The sequence below is a fragment of the Trichechus manatus genome, unplaced genomic scaffold (genome assembly GCF_000243295.1).
Source record: "Trichechus manatus latirostris isolate Lorelei unplaced genomic scaffold, TriManLat1.0 scaffold00024, whole genome shotgun sequence".
In the NCBI taxonomy this organism is placed as follows: Eukaryota; Metazoa; Chordata; class Mammalia; order Sirenia; family Trichechidae; genus Trichechus; species Trichechus manatus.
In genome coordinates, this window is record NW_004443960.1 from 7,069,383 (window position 1) to 7,085,679 (window position 16,297).

The 16,297-nt window shown below is 41.4% G+C and overlaps 1 protein-coding gene across 7 annotated transcripts in view; it reads left to right on the top strand.

Annotated features, from left to right (window-relative positions):
- Nucleotides 1–16,297, top strand: part of RBFOX1 (RNA binding fox-1 homolog 1) — a 1,254,735-nt gene that overhangs the window by 1,098,938 nt on the left and 139,500 nt on the right. For 6 of the 7 annotated variants that reach the window (XM_004373237.1, XM_004373236.1, XM_004373238.1 and 3 more), the window contains exons 3-4: nucleotides 4,187–4,330; nucleotides 12,104–12,157. In XM_004373237.1, the coding sequence (XP_004373294.1) occupies nucleotides 4,187–4,330; nucleotides 12,104–12,157 (198 nt within the window). The remainder of the gene's footprint in view (nucleotides 1–4,186; nucleotides 4,331–12,103; nucleotides 12,158–16,297) is intronic. The other variant, XM_012554607.1, reaches the window with a different exon arrangement.

The following is a 16,297-nucleotide window of genomic DNA, read 5'->3' on the forward strand; positions in this document are numbered from 1 at the left end:
TAAGGTCCCTATGAATCAGAAATGACTCAATGGCACCTAACAACAACAACATTTAAATAAGCACACTCAGTCAAAAAGAAAAACACACACATGCATATATATATTTTTTTATCCTGTTGTTCTTTCAAACTTCTGGATCCTGAAACCTCTCTTCTCTTTCCTTTTCATATGCCTGCAATGGTCTGAAACATTTTTGGCTTTATTTTTTATTTTACTCTTTTTCTTTAAAAATGATTTTTAGTACACAGGTATTCCTACAGAACAGTTTATGAGCATTTGTATGCATTCATACACTACCAAATGATTAATTGAGCGTTGTATGTTTTTATCAAAGGAAACAATGCAGAGATTTCTCCAAAGTCCTGTTTGACTAAAGATGATTAATTTTAATTTTCACATGAGCGGCATAATGCTATTAATCATTTAATATGTTTAATCATAATCTCTGTAATTCCTAATTAGGTTTATGAAACTGAAACATCCACCAGTTGTGCACAAACCCAAATGTAAGTCTCCTTCTTGGGTTGAGAAGGAGCTCATTTTAATTTGTGTTTAAATAACAACTTCTAACAGGAGGGAGAAAATGGACTGGAAGCTTGAGGTCTACTCCCAACTCTTAGTTACTGCTTCTGCAAAATTAGAGCCTTGTGATTGAGTTCCAAGGCCCTTACTCACTCCTCCGACAGGTGATGTTCTCATGATTCAAAGTCATTTCCATCTCAGGAATGTGTGAAAATGCATTTTATTGTTCTCAGTTGCCTTCAAGTTGGTTATGACTCATGGCAACCTTCTGTGTAACAGAGCAGAACATTGCCGGGTCCTGCGCCATCTTCCTGATCATTGGTATGTTGGGATCCATTGTTGGCGGCTATTGTGTAGTGCCTTCCAATCTAGGGGGTCATCTTCCAGCATTTTATTGTGATTCATACAGTTTGGGTTGGCTAATTTCGGAAGTAAATTTCTAGACCTTTCTTCTTAGCCTGTTTTTGTCTGGAAGCTTTCCTGAAACCTGTCCACTCTGGTTGACCCAGCTGGTATTTGAAATATAAAAGGCATAGCTCCCAGAATCATAGCATCGTGCAGGTCACCACAGTACAACCAACTGACAGGTGGTGACTATTCGTGTTACTAGAAGGGAAAACACAGTTCCTGCTCTCTTGGGGCTCAGTGTTAATATACTGAGATTCGACTACCACTTGGAGGTGGTGAAGTTGATTGTTTACTCATTCATTCATTCATTGGTTTGGTTTACACATACTCCCATCATTCACTCATTCAGTGAGCCCATCAGTCATTAAGCAGACACTTGTCATGTGCCTACCATGGCTCAGCTGATGTGTCATATGCTGGTCATGCCCCTGCTATGGCCCTTTGATGGCAGCTCATAGCTGTTAGGATGAAATTCATACCCTCCCTCTGCACACAGGGTCTTCGTGATCCAGCCCCTGCCAACCTCTGCAATCTACTCCCTTGCCTCTCCTCCATACATACCCCTCCTACCAGTTGCACCAAAACCCACACATACTCCTCTGAATCCAGAACATTCTTTCACATGTCTGCATCTTTGCTCCTGCTTGGTCATCTGCTGGCACAGCAGCTATCTCCTTCACCTCTTTCCTTAGACACCTCTCACTTCATCTTTTTCCTCCGGGGTGGCATGCCTTCCTGACTCTCCCACTGTGCCACATGTCCCTGATTCAGGTTAACTCAGTCCTTTATGATCTACTGTTAGCCCAACGCTTAACAGTCTGTATTGCCTTATTGTTGTAGGTGCCGTCCAGTCGATTCTAACTCATAGCAACCCTATAGTTACCCTATAGGACAGACTAGAACTGCCCCATAGGGTTTCCAAGGCTGTAATCTACAGAAGCAGACTGCCACATCCTTCCCCTGCGGAGAGGCTGGTGGGTTTAAACTGCTGATCTTTTGGTTAGCATCCAAGGGCTTAACCATTGCACCACCAGGGCTCCTTACTGTCTATATTAAATTATCTTTTTCTCCTTCTCTCTCTTCCAATAAACTGAGAACCGTATGTGACTTGGAGGATCAACTTGTGTCTAGAACAAGGTAGCTGCTCAGTAAAGATGCATTTCGTAAATAAATGAGTCTTTCCTTTATACTTCCTTAGAGGGGATTTTTACTCCTCTGTCTCGACAATTTTTTTTAAATCACCTCCACTCCTAAAAACCCATTACCTTCCATTTATTGAATATATGTTGTTGTTTTTGTGTGCCTTTGAGTTGATTCCAACTAATTGCAACCCCATATGACAGAGTAGAACTGCCCAATAGGATTTTCTAGGCTGTAATCTTTACAGGAGCAGATCGCCAGGTCTTTCTGCCACAGAGCCTCTGGGTGAGTTTGAACCACCAACCTTTCAGTTAGCAGCCAAGCACTTAACCACTGAACCACTAGGGCTTCTTTATTGAATATATACTATGTGCCAAGAATTCTGCCAACTTGGCACACATTATTGCATTTCATCTTCACAAAGCCTTATAAGGTATGTTCTATTATTATTCCCTATTTTCATATAAGAAAACTACCAACATCTTCCCTCTTATTAAATCCAACAGCATTGAAGAATAGTTTGCCAGTCATTGGGAGAGCTTATCTTGAAAATACAATTCAGGGTGTGTTGGAGGAGGAGAGGTGGATGCACATGAAATCTGCCAATGAACACAAGGGTTGATGAGAAAGTCTCTAATTATGCCTGTGTTATTTGGGTGTTTCCTTTATATTTCAGTTTGTAAAATCGTCTCCTTCTCTATGGCTTTATTATTTTATGCCTGGCTGTTGTGTTGACAGTTTCATTCCAGTTACGTGCTTATAAATTGCTTATAAATAGGTGAGGAAGCTGCCTTGTTCATAAATTTGATGGGCTTCAGCAGACGTTTTCTGTCATGGTTTCAGAGAAATCAGGGATCTCAGGCAAGTGGTATCTTCTGCCACCTAGAGGCAGGGTGTGCTAATTACAGGGAGAGTATCTAGAAAATGAGGCATTGATGGTATGTGAAAAGTGTTGAACTGAGAAAATGACAGTGGCTCTAAATATACCAAATGTTACTATGACTTTTCTCCTAGGCCTTGCCTATTTATGGGAGCCAATGTGATAACATGTTAACTTGTTTTGTTTTGTTTTGTTTTTGAGAGAGGGAGATCATGTGACATAATCTACAACCAGGTCCAATAGAACTTTCTGCAATGATAAAAATGTTCTATATCTGCACTGTCCAGTATGGAAGCCACTAGCCACATGTGACTATTGAGCACTGGAAATGTGGCTGGTGCAAACAAGAAACTGAATATTTTATTTTAACTAATTTAAATAGCCCACGTGGTCAGCTATATCAGACCACGCAGGTGCACACGATCCAGAAACTAAAAGCTGAAGGCAACAACGAAAAAATTAAGTCAATGAGCTGGTTACTTGACTACAGAATACCAAATAAGCTTTTCAATTTATTTTTTTCACTGCATTTACTGGATATTTGATCTGTGTAGCCTCAGTAATTATGTATGCAGTCTTAATACTCTGAACAGCATTGATTAAGGGATATACACTCTCCCCCTTTAATGATGAATGCCCCCTTCTTGATGAGGTTTTCTCTGATTGCCTTTTAAAACTCCCCACCTTTGCTCTAATTTTCTCTGTAGTGTTTACCTCCCTCTGCCAAACTATATTTGTTTGTTGTTTGTCTTCCTCCATGAGAATGTACACTCTGTGAGGGCAGGAATGTTTATCTGCTTGGCTCACTGCTGAATCCCAGCACGATGCTGGGCACACAGTGGATATTCAATGAAAATATGTTGAATTAATAAGTGAGTGAACGAATGGCTCAGCAGTTCCTTTGTTGTTGTTTGGTGCCCTCAAGTCAACTCCCACTCATAGTGGTCCTCTAGGACAGAGTAGAACTGCGTTATAGGGTTTCCTAAGCTGTAATCTTTCCAGGAGCAGATCACCAGGTCTTTCTCTTGCAGAGCAGCTGGTGAATTCCAACTGCCTACCTCTCAGTCGGCAGCCAAGCACTTCACTGTTGCACCACCAGGGCTCCTTCAGCAATTCTTATCCTTTCCTTATTCCTTTGGTCTTGCGTGTTCCCACCACGTAGAGGAAACAAAATCGCATTGGGACAGAGCCTTCGGGTCCACTCAGAGCCTCTCTACTTTGCTCTTGTTCTTTTAGCAGACAGACGATGCAGCACCAACGGATGGCCAGCCCCAGACACAACCTTCCGAAAACACGGAAAACAAGTCCCAGCCCAAGAGGCTGCATGTCTCAAATATTCCCTTCAGGTTCCGGGATCCAGACCTTCGACAAATGTTTGGCGTAAGTACCACCTTTCTTCCTTGCAGTCCCCACTCTGTGAGTCCCCAGTGTCCTCCCTCCCTCCTGTAAGTTCTTGCTATTTACAATACTAAGATGAGATGTTTACTCTGGAAGAAAAAGCATGGTAGACCCTGGCCTGTGGGTGTACTGTCCATAGGATCTCTTTATGACTTTAGTAGAAATTTCTTTGCATATGCTCACCATGTTACCATCTTGCCACATGGTTCTCTTCTTAATAAGTAACATGAACATCAAATGGAAAATGAACTCTCATATTACCCACTGTCAAAACAAGCCTGCTAATTATCCCAGATCCAGTGGTCTGGGACCCCATGTCACCGCCAAAATATATGTTCCAAGTCATCTTGGTTCATTTCTCTTCTGCAGTTGATAGCTTTTCAGGAAGAGTGACTCCTGACATACTCCACTCTTTCCCAGGCACTGTGCATTTAGATTTTAGATGCAGTTGCAGAGAATAACTAGTTCTGGATGAAGCCTCATTTAGAGAAAAGAAAGAACAAAAACAAACAAACCAAAAACCCTAGAGATTTCTAAGTCTGACTTGAATTCTGCAGCATACGTTCTCCTGGAGTCATTGAGCAGGGGTTCAGAGGTGCTAATGTGGTTCTATATACTACAAATGACAGCCTTGCCCAGTGCTTACTGAAATGCAGAGCTGGCCAGAAACTACCTCCAACCCAGAGAAAACGAATGATATGGATGCTTCCTCATGTATCATCAGGAGCCTGATTCTTTCTCTGGACATATCTGCCTGACTCACACTGAGAAGTGTTTACCATTCTTTTGGGCTCAGTTCCACCAAAGGACAAAGCCACAACAGGGCTTGGATATTATTCCTTTTGTAAATGTGTTCTTGTTCTTGCTAGTGCCATCAAGTTGGCTCCTAACTCTCAGATTACCCACTGTTAAAATAAGCCCACTGATTATCCCAAATCCTGTGGTCTGGGACCCCATGTCGTGATTAAATAAACATCACCAGTCATCTTGGTTCTGTATAACAACCTTACGTATAACAGTACAAAACCTTGCAGTCCTGTGCCATCTTCATGCTCATTGATATGTTTGATCCCATTGTTGCAGCCACTGTGTCAAGCCGTCTCATTGAGGGTCTTCCTCTTTTTCAATAACCCTCTGCTTTACCAAGCATGATGTAATGCCTTCCAACTTAAAGGGCTCGTCTTTGAGCACTGTATTGCACAGAGTTCTATGGTGATCCATAAGGTTTTCATTGGCTAATTTTTTTCAGAATTAGATCACCGGGTCCTTCCTCCTAGTCTGTTTTAGAATGGGAGCTCCGACGAAACCTGTCCACCATGGGTGACCCTGCTGATAATTGAAATACCAGTGGCATAGCTTCCAGCATAACAACGTGCAAGCCACCATATTCCAGCTAACTGACAGATGCAAGGTGGTTTACAAATATAGTCGGTCTATTTGTCTGTAAGCTCCCTATTTGTCCATTTGTCCATAACATTGGTGGGAAATGCCTGTGGATTCAATGAAAAGAACTGCATCCTTATCATTGACTTACAGCAAAGCTTGGCTGCTTGGAGAGCGTCTTCTTCTAATGGCTTGTGAATGGCTGCAAATATTACAAAAGGAATAAGAAGGGGGCCAACTTCAATGCCTTTTTTCTGTACAGAGCTGGTGGAATTCCCTATATGTGAAAAAGGACCTCAAGTTCATTACCCAAGGTCTCTGCCGCTTTGGGGTGGGCCTGTAGCTTTTCCTCCTTTAACACGCATAATGTTTATCAAGTATGCATCTGACACAAAGGCAGCCCAAGCGTCCTAATATTTAAGATACCCAGACTTGAATCCTGACATTTCAGAGGAAAAGGTCAGCGTTTGCACTTTTATCTCCCTCATTTGGTAATAACCTTGAGTTAAGCCCTCTAACTCTTCCAGAGCTGGAGATACCCTCAGGCACTTCAGGTCAAAGATGACTTTGAAAAGTGCAGAGCATTCAAAGTTAAAGTCGAGGTTAAGTGTGTGTAAAGCAGCGAGACCTGGTTTGAATGGTGAGCAGCCAGAGGAATTATATTCTTTTTGCCACGTCAGTTAGGAAGGTATCTTGCTGTTCTGCCTGTCTTTAGTCTTCAACGTAGTATGTCATGGAGATGTTACCGTTGAGTTTGGTCGTCTTAGTGACCCTCTCTGTGCTGGTTCACTGTGTCACTCACAATGAAGCACAGCCCAGTTCCCACCCCAAAGGGTCCTCTTGCCTCTCTGGTGTTCTCACTTATCTTGAAAGTTACTTGAGCATTACAGAGAAATATTCAAAATATCCACAGGTAGAACTCACAGAGAAGGGACTGAACCTCTGTATTCTTATAGGAACAGAACAGGTGGCACAGAGTAAGTTCTCACCAAAAAGATTCCACTACCTTGATCAAGTCTTGGTCAAAATCCACTGGTTTCAGAACCACGTTTTATTGAAAGTCAACGTTTTTTAGCAACTGGCAATGTGCTGTGCATTTCTTATTTATCAATGAAGAAAATGCAGCAAAAATTCGATAACATGAAAATGAATTGTGTTCATTACCAACAGCATCTGTGTTCATTTAAGAGAAAGTATGCAAGATCTGTGTGTGTAGAGGGGAATTTAGTCCATAAAAATGATTGGGGCACATATGATTCGTTGACTACTTGTGCTAAGTCTGAGGCCCCTCCGTGGTTTACAATCACCATCTAAAGGAATGGAGTTTAAACACTAAATGTCTGTTTTTGCTGGCCAGGCATCAGCGGTGGCAAACCCATACTTGCTGTGAGGCACATTTAGTGGTGTGCATCATGTTGAAAAGCATCTGTAAGCATTCCGGTTGGCTCCTCACCCTTGAGTTTAGAGAATTATGCATGGTTTCCTCTTTGAGATCATAGTTACTGTAAGAAAGTATATTTTGATCCCAACTAGATGTTTCTCAAATCATTTGGTCCTGAGGTGTCTTCTCTCCTTTTGGTGCTTCATTCTGCCCTTGTCCGCTTATATTGGCAGGGCTTACAAGGACATTGCCAGAGTAAGACACCCACAAAGATCTTTGCTACTTTGTCCTTTGCCTCTTTTGTTAAACATGGCCATGGGGATTTCAAAGGGGGAGAAGAAAAGCAACCACCTTTAAAAAAAACTTGGCAGCATTCATAACCACTTCTTTAATCCATAATTCAATTCTGTGATGAAGTTTGCAACCCAACACGCCTAATGGTTACTCCAAGTGTCACACATTTTATTTTTGATTTGTGGCTCCAATGCCTCTTTGTTGCAACCCCAGGTACCTTTCTTCCACCACACATTCCATATTCTTTACTCCTTCCTTTTTTGGAAGCATTTGCTCCAGTGTTGGGCATTAAACCTTCTAGCTCATCTTAGATTTCCTTTCTTTTTTTCTTTTAAGATGAAACATGTCTTGGGCAAGAAGTTGTATGGCTCAATAGCCAAAGCAGAAGCCAGAGTCTTTTGAAAACACCAATTTGGGGTATGAATGAGTGGATGTCTTATGTCATCAGGGGCAGTAGTCCCAATGTTTTGCTGGAAGAGACGTTGGTGCCGGCCTGATGATGTTCTTATTGAGCTCTGTCTTCATGTTTGGGCTCGTCCATGAGCATTCTTTCTCTACATTTGAATTCTTGATGAGCCTATGGAATGAATGTTTGGATTTCTGCCAAATTCATTACGATGCCTTGCTCCTGAGCAGAATGTTTAATTTAACCAAATATTTTAAATGTACAAGTTTCTGGGCTTAGAGAGGGAGTCGTTGTTGTTGTTACTTGCTATTGACTCAATTCCGACTCACAGCAAAGCCATGTGTGCAGGGTAGAACCGCTCCATAGAGTTTTCAAGTCTGTGACCTTTCGGCTAAAGAAGATCACCAGGCCATTCTTCCGAGGTGCCTCTGGGTGGGTTTGAACCTCCAACTTTCAGCTGGTAGAGTGGTGGGTTGTAATACATTCAGAGCTCTGCTACAACACAGTCTTTCATAGAGTTGTTTTGAGAATCAGCTGCTCCCCCTCAAATGTGCACAATGTTCTTGTTTATATAACAGCTTGTTTCTGCTGTCAGAATCCAGCTCCTCTGGACGGAAAATGATCTACTCAAGTTTTTCCTTATTGTCAGGAAACCAGACCATGTGACTATTAGTCCATGCAAAAGAAGGTCTCCTGACCACCTGTCCTAGTTATCTATTGCTGCTGTAACAGAAATACCCCAAGTGGATGGCTTTAACAAACAAATTTATTCTCTCACCGTCTAGGAGGCTAAAAGTCCAAATTCTTTTCTGTTGACTCTAGGGGAAGGTCCTTGTCATCAATCTTCCCCGATCGAGGAGCTTCTCAGCTCAGGAACCCCGAATCCAATGGACACGCTATTCTCCTGGCTCTTGTTTCTTGGTGGTGTGAGGTCCCCTGTCTCTCTGCTTGCTTCTGTCTTTTATATCTTGAAAGAGATTGACTTAAGACACAACCTCATCTTGTAGATTGAGTCCTGCCTCATTAACATAACTGCCTCTAATCCTGCCTCATTAACATCATAGAGGTCAGATTTACAACACACAGGAAAATCACATCAGATGACAAAATGGTGGACAATCATACAATCCTGAGAATCTAGGCCTAACCACGTTGATACATATCCTGGGGGGACACAATTCAGTCCATGACACCACCTTTTCAGTAATAAAAACAGAGCAGGGCATGCCTGTGCCTTCAGTGTTAATGCCGAAGTTCCATCTACTGTGGTGTTATGGGTAGTGAAACCATTTCTTTGGACATGACATTGTGCCTTCTCCCATTTTTGCATTCCAAACATGAAGCAGACCCAAAGAAAACTGGGATGATGCCTTTCTTAGCCTCTACACACAGTCTTTGAACTAACCTTTACTTTCATATTTTATGCTGTAGCTGTTGAACACCGTTCACAGTTTTCCAGAGAAATATTATTTGATCTGAGCATGTCTAAAAACGCTCGGTACATATTTGCCCAAGTGCGTGCCTGTAAGCTTCCGGATTTTGCTCTTGATACAGCTATTGAGACACCTTGTGTGGATTCCGAGACGTCACTGAACATTGCTGTTGAGCAAACAAATGCTAGTTATGTCTGCGAATGAGTCGTGTCTATTTAAATTGAAAATGTGCCAGCTGTGTTTACATCATTAGTACCAAACTTTCCAATTAAACTGTTGATACTATAAATATAGTACACAACTGTCTTAGAAATGGGGCTTGCTTCAGCATTTTTCTTGCAGCTTATTTCGCTAGCTTTGAGAATCATCAGACCAATGGCAATTGCCAAAGAGGCAAACATTTCAGGCCATTTCTGGGCATATGGTACCATTGTTTCATTTAGGCAATGAGTCATCCTAAAGCTGCTTGTCAGTTGGTTCTATCTCAATCTGATCTTATTTTAAAGGAAGAGTTTTATGTTGACTTCTTAGAGAATGTTCCGTAGATGACATTTGCTTCATGGTTTTGCAAGAAGTCTTTTTTCAAGTCTCTATCCATAAATACACATGCTTCTAGGTTCTTATGCCTGAAATAAATATGATAGCATCTGTGTGGACTGAATATTCTAAGCATGGTGTATTAAAATTACTGCTCTTAGGAGTGCACCAAGCTGGGGGATTCTTTACTATGAAATTCAGTTCACCTTCGAAAGGCAAATCCTCTGTTCTCAAATCTGGAAGTTCTCTTCTCTTTTTAATGATTTTTCTCTGCTCAAACCTAGGGAACTGTAGAAGAGTATACTCTGTAGAAGAGTATTATCTTGACCAAAAGAATATTTGAGTGTCTACAAATTGCAGGGTAAGTCACGTGCACATTTCTTGGTATTTCTATTGGATATGCTAGAAATGTAGACTTTCTATCTCCTTTCCTGGTTGAGTCTTCTCTTCTTGGCTTCTTTGTATCCTTCTACTCCCCTCTGAAGCCTTTGACTAATCAACAGGGAGAATGCAAGTCTGTAATCCCCCTGGCCGAATACATATCCTGAGGAATGGGCACATTTCTATTGAATAGGGTGACGTAAGCATTGCGTTAGTTTATTGCAAAGTCAGAAATACTTTTATTCCAAGGTTTTGAGCTATTTATATTCAATTGGAGTGTGCATTTTTTTCTTTCCCAGGAAGATATATATTCCTTTGTATGTTCCAGAGGATAACAGCTCTACGTTCCAAATAATTTTATTTTGAATTTTAATGGGGGACTCTTGACACTTACTCCTTGGGACTCTCAGTATTCTGATTGAAGCACTTTGCTCTGGCCCAAACTCTGGGTCCTGATGTTGGTACTCTTTCTATCCTACCCCTAATCACTCTGTTCTCTCTTACACAGAGGTGTGCTTAATGCCTTCCAGCCAGGGAGAGAAATAAAACCCAGACCCTCCTGCAGTCATAAGGGATGCAATTAAAATCCAGGATGCAAAAGCAAGTGGAATGATGGAAAAGCTCAAGATAAAAGAAAGAGAGGATGAAAAAAAATTTTTTTACATTGTTCTGTTTAATTTTATTAAAAAATAATGCCCTTCACGAAAAGACCCTTCGTTTTTTTTTTTAATTTTTAAAAAATGCGCTTCACTAAAAAGGGCATTTGCTGTCATTCTACATTAAATTTTCCGTCTTCCTCTGTCTTGTCTGCCATGCCACATCCTTTTGTGTCTCCCCGCCACTCTGCACTTCTGTAGAGCAGGCTGTACTCAAGAAACATCCAATCTACTTGATGGAATCTAAGAAATCTGGAAAGATTCTAAGGTCGAGGGAAAGGATTTTGGCTTATCGGATGCTTTTGGTTTCAGGGTCCTTGTTGCCTTCTATTAAGTGTTAATCAAGAATTATTTGATGTGCATTCCTCACAGGGACTGCAAGATTGAGCGATAAAAATACAGAGCACCAGTTAAATTTGAATTTCAAATAAACTGCGAATATTTTTTTTAATTATACACATGCCCCAAATGTTGCATGGGGCATACTTAGCCTTAAAAAAATCTGAAATTTAAATTTAGCTGGGCATCCTGTATTTTATCTGGTGGCTCTCTCACCCTGAGTGAAACTTTCTAAAACTAACCTAATTAATTTGTAATCTGAAATTTAGTGTCTAGACTTGAAGACATTGAGAGCTGCTCTCATTTCTTATGGAGTTTATCGATGCTAAGTCTATCTGTGTGTTTCAAAATATAGAGAATCTTCTTGAGAAAGTACATTTCAGCCTGAGGGCCGACCAAAACCATGTAGGTATCTTGATGATGATGGGTGTCCATGGAGTGAATCTTGCTTTTGTCTGTTCTCCTTCACTTCTGTCATGTGGTCTGGCTGCTCCTAGCTTTTATGGAGGTTAAGGGCCTGACCCCCTCAATATCATACTTCAATTGGACATTTTATTATCAAAATCCCACTTCATTGGTTTGTTTCTCCCAGTGGCTATTGGGATGGTCTCAGAGGATCAGGGTATAGAGTAGCCATTTCTGGTCTTTGCTGCTCAGTGCCTGGGAAAGCAATAATTCACACACGAAGAAAGGAAAATAGAATTGACCCTTTGAGTACATATTTTCGTACCAGTCCCCTCCTAAGATCCCTCACCTCATGGCGAATGCCATAATTTTGCCATATTCCCTTGGTCAAGCATACCACTTAATAGAACGATGTAAAATGTGTATCCATGACGTTAAAAAAACGAGAAAAAGAATTCTCACTTGGGAAATGATTACCAATGTACCTACTGACTTGTTCCACTTCACCTCTGCTTATAAAGTATTTCTGTTTCTTTGCAGCAATTTGGTAAAATCTTAGATGTTGAAATTATTTTTAATGAGCGAGGCTCAAAGGTAAGCAACTTAATTCGCTTTGGAATCGTTTAGCTTCTCTTACATTGTTGTGGGTAAGGGAAAACAACTGCACGGCTTTAATCAGCACACTGTGAAAATACGCTTCAGTGGGGAGTTCGGTCGGGACACCGTCCGGTTTCCAAAATGGCGGGAAATGCATTGGACTCCGTTTAAAAAGTATGAGGGGATAATTTAAAGTCACTGCTATGTATATATATCTCAGGTTTCCAGACGAAAATTACCCGTGCTTAAAAAAATAATGATGTTGCTACATTTTTGTTTTTCAGTGATAATTATGTTCTTTATATTAAAAAGTGAGTTGATAGTCTCATGAGCAGGTAAATATGTGATTATTCTGTATTAATAAAGTGCAGTTATTTTCCTGGGTTTCAGGGGGAGAAAATTCTCGTATACACCAACCTTTTGAATATAATTTTATTCACTAGTGTGTTAACCAATCCACATTTTGCGATTTGCCATTGCTCTGAGTTCTCCACCCCGCCCCCTACCAGGAAACCAATTTTTAAGTAGATTTTCCTAGAGCTAACCGTGTTTGTAAAACTTGGGAACTCTCCAGAGAGGCTCCAGTACATTCAAAACAGAAATATGTTGGAAAGAAACAAGCAAACAAACAAACTCTTCCGAAGAATCTTCTAGATCATTGCTTGTCTTAGTGGGGTTCCCAAGATCAGTATCATGGAGATCACCAGGGAGCTTGTTAGAAATGCAAATTATTAGGTCCCAACCCAGATGTACTGAACATGGTTCAGAAACTCTGAAAGGGGAGCCCAGCAGTCTGTTTTAACAAACCTTCCAGAATGGAGTCCGTAGGTGGCATGAACAGTTAAGTGCTCAACTACTAGCCAAAAGGATGACAGTTCAAAACCTGCCCAGAGGTCCCTTGGAGGACAGGCGTGGTGATCTGCTTCCAAAAGGTCACAGCCTTGAAAACTCCATGGAGTAGTTCTACTCTGCACACATGGGGTCGCCATGAATTGGAATCGACTCAACAGCAACTAACAACAGACCTTCTAGACTTGTCCTTAAAATTATACCCACAGTGTCTTCCTGTTTTAGACAAATGTTAAGCCTTCCTTTTCCTGAGTGCAAAATACCCCTTTACTCACTTAGTGATTGTCTTAGTTACCTAGTGCTGGTATAACAGAAAGACCATAAGTGGATGGCTTTAACAAACAGAAATTCATTCTCTCACAGTTTAGGAGGCTAGAAGTTTGAAGGCAGAGCGCTGGCTCTCGGGGAGGGCTTTCTCTCTCTGTCGGCTCTGGGGGAAGGTCCTTGTCTCTTCAGCTTCTGCTTCCTGGTTCCTTGGAGATCTCCATGTGTTTGGGCATCTGTCTTCCCCCTCTCTGCTTTGCTTAATCTGCTCTTTTCATATCACGCAAGAGATTGGCACACCCTACACTAATCCTGCCTTATTAACGTAACAGACAACCCCTTCCCAAATGCGATTATAAACCACAGGCACAGAGGTTAGGATTTACAGCACATCTTTTTTGGGAGACACAGTGCAATCCACAACAGTGGTTTTGCTCTGTCTGGGCTCGTTTTTTCTCCTTTCACTTCTGCTCGCATATCCCCTTTCTACCTGAACTCATACAAAACTCAAGAGCCCAATCAGAATCTCCCGAAGGACAACCAGTGCCTTAGGCATATCCATAGATCTGGGTGATAACAGAGATCAATCCTGAAAAAGAATATGAATATTAAGCTAGGAAAAAAAACAAACCAAACCTGTAGATTCCGACTCATAGTGACCCTGTAGCTAGAGTCTAGAGTCTAGCAAAATAGGTATGCACAGATATAAATCAAACCAAACCCATTGCTGTTGAGTCAATTCCAATTCATAGCAACCCTACAGGACAGAGTAGAACTGCCTCATAGAGTTTCCAAGGAGCACCTGGTGGATTCAAACTGCTGACCTTTTGGTTAGCAGCTATAGCACTTAACCACTACACCACCAGGGTTTCCTGCATGGATATAGGCTTATGGAAGTAAAGAAGGTTTACTGCAGTGGTGGGTTAAAAGAACTCCTCAGGTCAGAAGTTCCATCTTAAAACAAACAAACTTAACTAAATACATTTTTATGAAACTTAAAATATTTTCACATGGGTTCATTAAATATATAATAAATAAAATTTCACCATCAATCAAAAACATGTTTCTTATAAAAGCAAATGTGAAAAAATTGCCAAGAGCAAATCTGCTCTGGTTTATGTGCATTTTCTGTAAGGCCGAAAGATGGTTATTGCTCTAACTTTGCCAGCAAGCTATAAAAAAAAAAAAAAAAAAAAAGACAGGCATTCTTTTTTAAGTCCGTATGAAATAATTTTCTTAATGGATTGGTTGATTAAAAAAAACCATTTAATTCTATGTCATAAATTTTTTTAAAAAATGGATGTGGATATTGACCTTAAGCCTTTGCTGTGGAGTCAATTCTGACTCATGTGACACCACGTGTGCAGAATAGAACTGTGTTCCTTAGGGTTTTCATGCTGTGGCTTATCAGGAGCGGATTGCCAGGCCTGTTTTCCAGGGTGCCTCTGGGTAGATTGGAACTGCCAGCCTTTTAGTTAGTAGTCTAGTGCTTACCTATTTGCGTCACCTAGTCACCTGGATATTGACCTTCAAAAAAAATCCAACCCACTGCTGCGGAGTCGATTCTGGCTCATAGCAACGCCATTGGGCTCCCAAGGGTGTGAATCAATACGGAAGCAGACTGCCACATCTTTCTCCTGTGGAGCTGATAGTGGATTTGAACCATCAAACTTTCGGTTAGCACTCGAGCACCTCAACCACTGCGTCACCAGGGCTCCCTTAGGATATTGACCTTGGCAACCAGAAGATGAACACTTTCCAAAAAAAGGAAAGAAGACGAAGCAGCTTAACAAAGCTTGGCTCTAGACACGGCAAATTTTCCACTCCTGAGATGGGCAGAGACTTCAAGCTCCCCTCATGCACCCCGGGACTGTAAAAGTGGATGTGGAGAGCCCACCAGATACCCCGGATACTCAGGGAGCTGGGTTTAGCCCCACTGCTTCCCTTGCCCAGGCAGTCTGGGATAGGCAGTAGCCAGGAGGACTACTGAGCAAAACTGGTTTCACTGAAGGGGGCTGTCTTGGATGTAGCAGCCACCTCCTCCCCACAAAGCCCACGTGTGAATGCACCATTCGTGGGACAGTTTGCAGGCTCCTCTTTCCTGAGTAAGTAGACAGTATTTAACTGAATAGGAAGATGCTGATCAAATTGTAGGGAGAAAATTCCGGTACTCTCTCTTCCGCTGCCACAGTGACGTTGCCATATGCCAGATGAGTAAAAAACCAACCCATTATACTCTCTAGTTCTGCTAGTTCAAGGACCTTGTCATTGTTTTATAACTTCAGCTATTACACAAGCATGCTTGTACTACGTCAGCAGTTTGACCTCTGGGCTTGGGGGACGGGAAAGTGAACTTTCTTTCTGCTGCTTGTATGAAAATCATTAGAGGGACTGTTTCTATACCTGCAAAGCAAAGTGCATGAAGCGAAAAATGGGTCCCACCTAATCCTTTTCATTCAGGCTTGATGTATTCTTGGCAAAGTTGTAGATGATGACCCAGAACGTTGGCCGATTTTCTTCTAACCCGGCATCTTGTCTGTAGTACCACTGCCTTGAAAGCTTTCTTTTTTTAAAAAAAAAAATAATAATTTACATTTTGTTTTGTAACTTTTGCCAGTTGGAGAAAGCTATTTAATTCCTTTCGAGAGTGGTTTTGGGACATTAGGAGAATATTGCTTGCTATTTTGAAAGTACAATGGCGGTGCTATTTTTAAGACTTCTTCCATCATTCCCATGATTAGCCTGTCTCTGGGGAGTTCAGGAAGAAGACCATTTAAATTTGCCGCATAACGAGCCAAACTTTGTTAAGCTGCTTTTTGGTTTTTTGTTGGGTTAGAAAACATCAAAAATAGCCTCTCTCTGTAGGTTTGCTCCCTCTGAAAGAACCGGTCTTACAGGTGTTGGAGCTGATGGCAGAGTTATCTGGAATGTTATCCAGATGGTCCATTTGGGAGCTGCTAAATGGGGGCAGTGGCTCACACAGATATTTTTCATACTTAACCTTAACTTTTATGGGAAAACCAA